We start from the raw sequence: 10,861 nt of genomic DNA, 5'->3' as shown, positions 1-10,861 counted from the left end.
GTCCTGAACAAAAAGCATCAGAAAATTAACTCAAAGACGCACCTAATTTCAATATATAATTTCAGATAATTACGGTACAGTAAATAAATAAAGATGTATACTTTATGTATAATTTTTATTTTTAATATTTTATACATTATGTATTTGGGGCACTACTAATTTCAGTTGTTCAAAAACAAACACAATATTTGACTTTTGTAAAATTCAAAAATGTTGTAATAGTTCGTTTCATTTTCCTATTGCTTCAATGGTCTCTTTTAAGTCTTGGTTTCAAGCTTTGCTGTTGCACCATTTATTGTGCATTAAACTGTTCTCGTAGTCATGGGTGCAAACAACCGTTTGTCTTGGAATGCTGCACTTTCCATCGCTAAACCAATTAAGTATTTCTCTATGTGTAGCTCAAGCTTTCCCCCCGGTCTTTGTATCAGCGAGCTTGCTCCCTAGCTTGTCCACAATAGATACAAAACTATAAATGTAATTTTCTGAAGCGAGCGTAAAGTGGAACAATTCAAACTAATACGATGTCTTACGATGTTTAACAATGCTTCCATATTACTGCTTCCTTCAAAAGTTACAAGGTAGGTAAGCTCACAAGTTCGGTTGTATTTGTGGGTTAAAGCATAGAGAAATTAATATAATTTGTACTTTATCTGTAACGCAGAACTCCACCATTCTATTTGAATAATTATTTTGCCCCTAAGTGATGGTAAAATGGGAAAAACTTTGTAATATAAGATTGCTTTACTTTAGTTTTCAGCAACAACTAGACTGGGAAGAAAATTAAATTCTTCATAAGGCATTACTAGGATTTTTAAAAACATTCAAAGATAATGATATGCAGTGGCGGCGCATGATATCTGTATTTGAAAATTTTATATGATTCTAATAATATCGTTTCTTTAATACTGACTAAAACTCGAAAAACCTTTGGATTAATATGAATAATGTTTTCTCATTATTTTTGTATCTAAATGCCCACTAAGATTATTTTTCGACATTATAATAATATATGTGAGTGCCGCCAGGATTATTTTCAGGGAGGTGCATCTACACATACTATTACCCAATATAAAATATAATCTTCTTCTTCTTCAGCCTTCTTTTATCCATTGTTGGACATAGGCCTCCTCCAATATCTTCCACGCTTTTCTATCTTTTGCAATTCTTATCCACTGCTTTCCAGCTACAGCTGTTATATCGTCTATCCATCTCTTTTTGGGTCTTCCCACGCTTCTTTTTGTTTCTCGAGGTCTCCAGAATGTCAATTTATGAGACCATCTGTTGGTGTCTTGTCTTGCTACATGTGCTACCCATTGCCATCTTAATGTCGCTATTTTTTCCATGATGTCGGTTACTTTAGTTCTTCGACGTATTTCGGTGTTAGGAATTTTGTCTCTAAGGCTTATATTTAACATGGAGCTCTCCATGGCCCGTTGAGTTACTCTTAATTATTGTCCTGCCATTTTTCTTGTTATTGCCATAGTTTCCAATCCATAAGTTGCAACTGGTAGTATACAAGTGCCATAGGTTTTTCGTATATAGCATAAGATAGGAATAGGTGGAAAATTTTACGGGAAGCCTACGTTCAGCAGTGGACAAATATGGGCTAATTGATGATGATGATTTTCCTTTTCGTTTTTAATTGCATGTCCTAGATATATATATATATATATATATATATATATATATATATATATAGATATATATATATATATAGATATATATATATATAGATATATATATATATATATATATATATATTGTTCTACCTCTTGTATATTGATGTTATCTATCGTGATGTTTTCTAGGCTGTTGCTAATAAAATATAATATGAATATAGAAATATATATGTATAGCATGTGTAAAACACTGTTGTGGTGAATATTAAGTACTTTTTCTAATGCATTACGCCTTCATTACCAATACATTACAAGCTCATGGGACATTTTTAAGGGGTCATTTGACCCAGCATGAATCACATGTAAATCAATACTACAATATGTAATAACAACTTTGGAAACTATGCCATCAATTTTTATTGGCATACAGGTATACTACACTGGTAAGGTAAACTTACTACTCAAGAGAAGGGCATTTTGGTCAAACATATTTGTACGGCATTTATAAGTTAGGTAGGTAATTACAAAAATAATAACCTGCGACCTAATGCCGTATAAAGATACTGGTACCAGTAGCAGGGACAATCTTTGATTTTCGGAAAGTTTTGATCCCTTTTTCAGCTGTCAAACTCCTAAAGTACTGTGGACCAGATCTGACTAAACAACTATTAAAACTAAAATAAAAAATAATCCAAAACAAAAACAGAATACCTCAGGAATGGAGATCAAGCATCCTAATACCTCTCATCAAAAAGGTAGACAAATCGCACCCGGAAAATTACAAAGGAATTAATTTATTAAACACAACACATTAAAATTAACAACCAAAATGAAACCAATGAACTGAATGAAATTATAATACTAGCAGAAGAACAGTAAATATAACATATATAGAACATAATATGAGGCAACTGCAAGAGACATCATTAGAATACAACAATCCAGGCTAACCCATCCCTAGGGATGGCTCGCGTGGGTAGAAGAGTAAATCCGAGCCCATTTCCCCTTAGAATGAGGTCCTGCAAACAGATGCCTTCCCATTATCCTGTCTACCAACTAAAACCACCCTCTCCTACTTGTGCGCAGTTTACTGTCGCACGCACCGTACTTTAAAAGTGGGATGTAAGGCTGACAATATAATGATATAAGGGTTGTAAGGCTGACGACACTTCGAAGCACTACCTCAATAATAGAATAAGAGAATACAACAATTTGGCATATCTATGTTTCGTGAACCTTAACAAAGCATTTGACTGGGTCAAATTAAAGGACGTTATCCACTTATTGTAGACAAGAGAGATACCTCTAGGAATAATAAAAACGATCGAAAATATCTACCAAAACAACACAATAAAAGTAAAAGTAGAAGAAGAACTAACCGACTCTATTGAAACTGGCAATGGGATAAGATAGGTAGATTCCCTGAGTCCTTTATTGTTCAACCTGATTAAGGATGAAATAATAAAAAAAGTAAGAGCTAAAAATAGATACCAAATGGGAGAATAACTACTTAAAATATTATGCTATGCAGGCGACGCAATACTACTGTGTCAATTTTAGACGATTAACAATGTATGCTGCACCAATTTAATATAACCGCCAGAAAATTTAACATGTTAATTTCCCCAAAAAAGACAAAATGCATGGTTATAAATACATTACCTAGCTACGAAAAGCTCGAAACTGAAGAGGAAGATCAAATAAATAGAGCAAACAGAGACGCAGGTTAAACACAGCACAGTAAAAGTATAGATATACGACTTAGATGCAAGGTGGAGAGCATCAAGAACTGGATAAGATATAGAAGAGTAGAATGGAACGATCATATAAGCCGAATGACAACAAATAGAGTGGTAAAGACGGCAAAAGACGGTTTCCCAATGGGAAGAAGACCAGTAGGAAGACCACGAAAACGATGGAACGACAACTTACTGAAGACACATTACAGAATAGGTAGAATCATATTTCCATAAAAATAAGAAGAAGAAGAAGAATAAAGCAAAAGTATATTTAAAAAACGAGTTCTTTCTGTACTACTTGACATTAAAAATAAAATCATTGGTAATAAAAACTACATAAGAAGAGATGGCAACTGCATAAATCAGAGTTGTTTGACGATGACAGAAATAGTAATACTGAATTCTACCAAAATTGTACTGACGGTCCAGAAATTGTGAAATCTGCTATAAAAAGTACCAAAATTTAGAAAGTTAGGTACTATTTACACTTACAATAAACCGTACTCTTATAATGTTTAAGAATCCTTCACAGCAGAATTAGGCGCGAATGTAAAGAAAATCTTGAAGAAACCCTATTTGGTTTTAGAAAAGCTATGGAAACTAGTGAGTTACTTTTGCGTTAAATATACTATTACAAAAATGGTGTGATGTTCGTACGTCAATTGTGGATTTCGAAAAGGCATTTGATAAAGTACAGAATATAAAATTGTTGCAGATGCTAAAAAATATAGGAATAGATGACAAAGATATTCGTGTAATATACACTGGAATCAAACCGCCACTGTAAAAATTTGAGATAGCTACACCGATGAAATCTTCATACAACAAAAAGTCATACAAGGTTGCGTTTTGTCCCCAACTTTGTTCAATGTTTACTCGGATCATTTATTTAGAAAAATCACTTGATAGACAGCCCTATGGAATAAAAATCAACGGGTGATTACTTAATGTAATTAGATACGCAGACGATACAGTAATTCTATCAGAAAACATCAAAGGTCTCCAAATTATGCTTGATCGCATTTACAATGTAAAAAATGGGCATTAAAATAAACTCAAATAAAACCAAATGTTTAGTCTTTAGCCGTAATCATCATCCAGAGACTGAGCTTCCGACCAACTAGAACCACTACTTGCTGCCACCACGCAGATAAAGCTGGACGAAAGCACAAAAACTAATCCCATGAGACTACAACGGGGAGTAATACAAGGAGACACCATCTCTCCCAAACTATTTACCCTTGCTCTAGAAGACATTTATAAGAAACTAGAATGGAACAACAAGGGTATCAACGTCGACTAATCATACTTAAACTACTTGAGATTCGCAGATGACATAGTTTTAATAGCCGATAATATCCAATAACTAAATGATATGTTACAACAATTGAATGCAGTTTCAGGAGCAGTAAGCTTAAAAATGAACTACAGCAAAACAAAAATACTGAAAGGAGACCAGACAGATATAACAATACAAAATCATACCATAGAAAAAACATTATGTATATCTAGGTCATGTCATCAAACTGGGAAAACCAAATCAAGATGCTGAAATTAAAAGAAGAACATAACTGGCATGGGGCGCTTTCGGCAAACTAGAATATACCTTGAAAACACCTCCATTCCTGTAAACTTAAAGATAAAGGTGTATAACACATGCATACTACCAGTTTGTACCTACGGCTTGGAGAGAGTAGCTCTTACCAAAAATCTGCTAAAAAATTAGAAACAACGCAAAGAGCAATGGAACGAATCATGCTTGGAATATCACTGAGAGACAAGATTAGAAACACCGAGATAAGACATAGAACGAAGATTAGGGATTTGTGGAAGAAATTACAAAATTGAAATGGCGCTGGGGAGGTCACGTAGCCCGATATAATGACAACAGGTGGACACGGAGAATTGTAGAATGGACGCAAAGGACGACAACAAGAGGCATGGGAAGACCTCAAAATAGATGGGTAGATCACATAAGAGCAGTGGCAGGCAAACAGTGGATTATATTGGCATAAGATAGAGAAATATGGAAGCAATTGTGAGAGACCTTCATTCAGGAGTGGATGGAAAATGGTTGACAAAGAGATACCCTCCAAGCCTGTTAGGAACGGGATTAAGATATTCTCCTTACCATATGTTAAAATATTAAATACAATTACTATGCAGGTATATGTTGATAAACAACCAAATGGTTTTTCATTTCCATGGGGAGACTAAAATAGAACTTTTGTAATTTTAATTGCGTAATTGTATTTGCGTAAGACATGTATGTTTTATTCTTATTAACGATTAAGCAATTACTGTAATATATAAAGCGATATGTCTCTATCGGTCAAACAGACCGATGTCACCAGTAATGTGTAAATTTCTTAGGTCATCGCTGGAGGGTTAATGTCAGTCTTTATGATTTTTCGGTTTTCATCGATCGTTTAATTTGGCGATGTGTATAATGACAAAACACATAGTACGTGACAAAAGCCTAGCATACCAGTTGTTTACGACATCTTGGATTTTTAAACTTCGATGAACGGAAAGTGTTTTAGTGGTTGGATTTATTATTCTCGTAAAATTTATGTAAAAAAATTCAACATGAAAACAACAAAACGTTTAACATATTTTGCGTTCATAAATGAACGTTAAAAGAGACTTCAGCTTAAAATTTAAAACAATTTTATCACAAAAACGATTAAGATAATTTTGATCGCTGTAGCTCTTATTCGCTCATTGGTGAATTAACAGTAACAATCACAGTCAACAGTAACAGTTGACTTATTTCTGAAGTTAAAGTCGATATTATACATAATCGGTATTATCCAATTATTGTGAAATAAGAATTGCAGTAAATTGAAGATATAATGTAACCGATTATTGTTAACAAAAACTCTTTTTATTAATAATGATATTATTGGGCTTTATATCAGTTCTTTGAGCCTTGCTACAATGGAATCACCAAAAATTAAATGTCATATCTATCTATAGCCCCGAGGACTGCAAACCTAATAAGGAACGAGAGGCATTCTACGAACAATTCGTAGAATAGTAAAAAATGGAACGGAAAGGAACCAAAAATTTAAATGGACCATGCAAAAACAATTTTTCAAAAAAGTTTTATTTTCGCTAAATTTGGTAACACTGTGCAACCCATTTTTAAGCCTGGTAGCGAAGGGTTCATAGGCGTGGCCACAGCGGGTTCCGCGGGTGTCGTTACGCCATGCAGTTTCGAGGATCGCAAAAATTGGGATCGTCACTTCTAGAAACAACTAATTTATGACTACAAAAAGACTGCCATCTAGGGATTCATCAATTGAAACTATTTTAAATAAACAATCAAAACGTCAAACTCATTATTTTGCTCACGACTTAAAAACTCTATTTAGAGATTTGACGTCAATAGGCATGTTTTTCAGAAATAAAAGATACACAAAATGAGACATGCTAAATTAAAATCGGTTAATAAACAAAAAAGTTATTGCAAAATGAATAACAAAATAGCTGTTTTTGAATATTATTAACTTTTTTATTATTTTCTTTAAGGTCATTGGCTTCCACAAGGAGGGATAGGGGGGCAGTTCCCCTTAGATAAGACGATGCGAGTGTAAAATTGGTGAATAAGCAATATAGAAAAATACAAAGTTGTAACTTTATCTTGATTTTGAACGCAACTACTCTATTTCTACATTCTAGCTGGGACGAAAAAAACACATAAACTTAACAAAACTTTAATGACAATTTGAAATCTGCTAGTATTTTATTTACCTAATATTTTTTAAATCTAAAAGCAACAACAACCACCCCTGAATTAGTAGAACCAAATATTTTGATGGCGTTATGAGTTCTGGGAAAACATTTAGCTCAAACTGGAAGTATTTCCAAGAACAACTAATAAGTCCAAATATACAATTCAACGGATTTTAGATTCTTTGAACTTTAAACACAAGAAACAAAAAGAGAAATCAAACGATTTCTACTTAGCGAAACCGAATTCAAATCTTAACCCCTGTGTTTCCTAAAATTTGCGAAACAAACAGCTGGATGAATTACTCGGCAAGGGAATCTAAAATTGCATTCCACAAGCCGTTCATCCTAGTCAAAATTCGTAGTGAATTCAGTTTCTCGTACTTCCAACGAAGTAAATAACAAAACAGAATGACGGTATTAGATTTTTGTTCTGATACAGTGCAGCAACAACCGTTGATACGTATTTCGACCTCCTTAAGTCTCTTCAGAACGGTATAGTCACTGCTCTGAACCAAAACAAAAATCTTTCCCGTCCTGTTGTGGAATGCAATTTTAGATTCCCTTGCCGAGTAATTCATCCAGCTGTTTGTTTCGCAAATTTTAGGAAACACAGTGGTTAAGATTTGAATTCGGTTTCGCTAAGTAGAAATCGTTTGATTTTTCTTTTTGTTTTTAGATGGCGTAGTTACGTCCGTATATAGTTATTTTAATAACTATTGTCTAGGACGGGAAAGATTTTTGTTTTGGTTCAGAGCAGTGACTATACCGTTCTGAAGAGACTTAAGGAGGTCGAAATACGTATCAACGGTTGTTGCTGCACTGTATCAGAACAAAAATCTAATACCGTCATTCTGTTTAAACACAAGCTTTGCTCTAGGATTCATTATTCATTTAAGTTTTTCAGTCATTCTTTAGCTTTAGTAGATATAGATGTAGAAGTAATAATTTGCAAGAGTGATCTCCCGAATTTTGATATTTGTACGAGTGCTTGGTGTCTTTGGTGTATTTTGTTTTACGATGGATATTAGGAAATTTTTTCCACTTGATAGCTATAACTAGTAAATTTAGATACTACATTAGTTACGCTATTGACTAGTCTTGACTATCATTTTTAAAAGGAATTTTTATTATTGAATATGTTCGTATAATACTTAAGTATAAAAAAAGATGTGTGTTTTGTTTTTGATATTGTTATATTAAGGTTTTTTGAAGGAAATTAAATTTTCAATCGCATAGGCTAATATATATATATATATATATATATATATATATATATATATATATATATATATATATATATATACATATTCTTTGCCTATAACTTTTTTGTATTGCAGTCACATTGCTTCATGCAAAAGAAACTGGCATCTTTTACCTTTTGAAAAGTTGTGATAAAATTTTATAGATTTTTTTCAAATTTCGAAATTTTGTTAAATAGGGAAATTTTTAGAAAATTTTATGGATAGTGTACTCAGAATTAATTTACCTTATTTGGTTTGCGAGAAAATAAAAAAAATATATTTTTTTAAGATAATTTTTAACCTTATAATTTCTAGCTAGTTTTTCATAACCACGTTTCGGTTTGATGAAACTATCACCAAGTTTTTTATTTCCTATGAGCGTCATATTGGAATTTGTATGGCGTCAATTTATTTTTAGATCTCTAATGATAACTAATGTCCAATACATGTGGAAAAAAACTTTCAGGAAATTGAGAAAAACTAAACAAAATGAACATTTTTTCTTGACATAACCTTAACATGATAACTTTTTTCTTGAAGCAACGGCTATACCTATTTTGAGTCACAAAAGTCATGGAATAAATTTAAAAAGAAAATATTGTAATTTTTTACGTTTTTTGAACAAGTTTTGGAAAAAAATAATGTTTTAGGTTGCAAAAATTAATATTTTGGGCTGCAAAAAATTAATATTTTGACCCCCCTTCCTCCCAACCGCCAGAAATGAAGATACTGTTCTTAAAAATGCAAACCTAATTTTAATAGAAATATTTTCTTGTGCGTAGGTACCTATATCATACTTATCAACATATTCAATCATACAAATTCCGTTTCGATTTTCTTCCTTATTATATCAAATTCTTTATTGGTAAGAATAGCCTAAAATAAAGGATAGGGAGTTGGTAAGAAAACATGAAGATATTGGGTACTAGCTTTTTTCTATGGTTTTAGGTTCGCAAGGCCAGAAAAGAAAAAAACAATCCAAGCTCTCCGGCGCCGAATTGCAGAGATGAATGCGATTATAAATTAGGCAAACTGGATATTCCAGCAACTAGTTCAGATGTTCCAACAGCGCCGCCCTTGAGAAATAAGAAAGACGAAGAAGTATCAGATATAGAGTTATCGTCCTTACATACTGATGACCACATTTATGATATTGGCAGATAAGTGGGAAGTGTATCTAAGCTGTCAGTTCAAGAAATAATGAAATTGCTGAAAGAAACTTGGGTGCCGCCTACAGATTCTGATGTTGTGAGAGATGCTGCACATTTAAAAAGAAAAACCGTAAATGGTTGGACTTATATAGCCCGTGACTACTATATTCAAAGAGCTTAAAATGAGCCTCTTGTAAATTCTGTGTCGTCTTTCCTCCACCGAAAGGGACACTCAAAGAGGCATTGGGGTCATTTATGATAAAGATCTTTAATAAATACAAAGATGTCCACACATATTGCAAAGATCGTGCAAAAAATCAATACCATAAGATGGCTAGCGAGGCCGCGGAAGCTTTTTTAACAGCGAAACCATTTGACATTCAAATTAACGAGTTTGCAAGCAAAACAATAGAAACTAACAGAAAAGTCTTATGTTTAGTTATCTCGTGTATCGTTTTCTCAGGCAATCATGATTTACCTCTCCGTGGGAAAGAATCGAGTGATGGTGGTTTCCAAGACTTGTGTAATTTTCGAATTGATGCCGGAGACACAATTTTGCAGGAGCATTTTGAACATGGCTCTAAGAATGCCTCATACAAGTTAGTGAGGATACAAAATGAAATAAATGACATCTGCGGCCAAGTAATTAGAAGAGAAATTTTTGAAGTCAAAAAAGCAAACTACTACGCAATATTAGCTGACGAAACCGCTGACATTTCAGGCAGAGAACAGTTGTCAACTAGTTTGAGATATTTTGATGAAGAAGCAGAAGAAATTCGTGAAGAATTTACAGAGTTTGTTCAGCTCGATGCTCTGAATGCACCAAGCATTGCAAAGGCAATTGATGATTCCTTGACAAATCATGAAGTTGATCCACTCAAATGTATCGGCCTGGGGTTTGATGGTTTCTCCACTATGTCGGGAAAGGAAGGCGGAGTTCAAGCAATTTTAAAGAAAAAATACAGCAAGTCTTGTTTTTTTTCACTGTGCGTCACACAAATTAAATTTAGTTGTGAACGATTTGAATCGTGTAAATGAAATGCGAAATACTATTGCCACTATTAAAGATATAACCAATATCTTCCGTGAATCAGAATTAAGAAGTAATATGATAGCAAATATCCTTAGCCTCTGCGAAACACAGTGGTCCGAAAAATACAAGGTAATTAGAGTTTTTCGAAAAAATTTCATTGAAATTGTACAGGCCTTGCAAACCCTATCCGTTGAAGGAAATTTGGCCACTAGAAAAACATCTTATCAGTTGCATTCTGCGGCATGCAGGTCAGGATTTATCGTCGTTGTCATTTTGATTGCAAACTATTCTGAATACCTAGAGCCTATAGTCAACCACCTACAATTTGCGCTAACTAATG

At 33.4% G+C, this 10,861-nt stretch overlaps 1 protein-coding gene across 1 annotated transcript; it reads left to right on the top strand.

Moving 5' to 3' along the window:
• The first annotated feature begins 9,818 nt into the window (after window positions 1-9,818).
• LOC140451750 (52 kDa repressor of the inhibitor of the protein kinase-like) lies at window positions 9,819-10,526 on the top strand. Its single transcript, XM_072545597.1, has one exon. The coding sequence runs from the start codon at window positions 9,819-9,821 to the stop codon at window positions 10,524-10,526; it is 708 nt and encodes a 235-aa protein (XP_072401698.1).
• The last annotated feature ends 335 nt before the right edge of the window (window positions 10,527-10,861 follow it).

Source organism: Diabrotica undecimpunctata, chromosome 10 (assembly GCF_040954645.1).
Source record: "Diabrotica undecimpunctata isolate CICGRU chromosome 10, icDiaUnde3, whole genome shotgun sequence".
Lineage (NCBI taxonomy): Eukaryota > Metazoa > Arthropoda > Insecta > Coleoptera > Chrysomelidae > Diabrotica > Diabrotica undecimpunctata.
The sequence above is the reverse complement of the archived record's forward strand: the minus strand, read 5'-3'. Positions and strand labels throughout refer to the sequence as shown.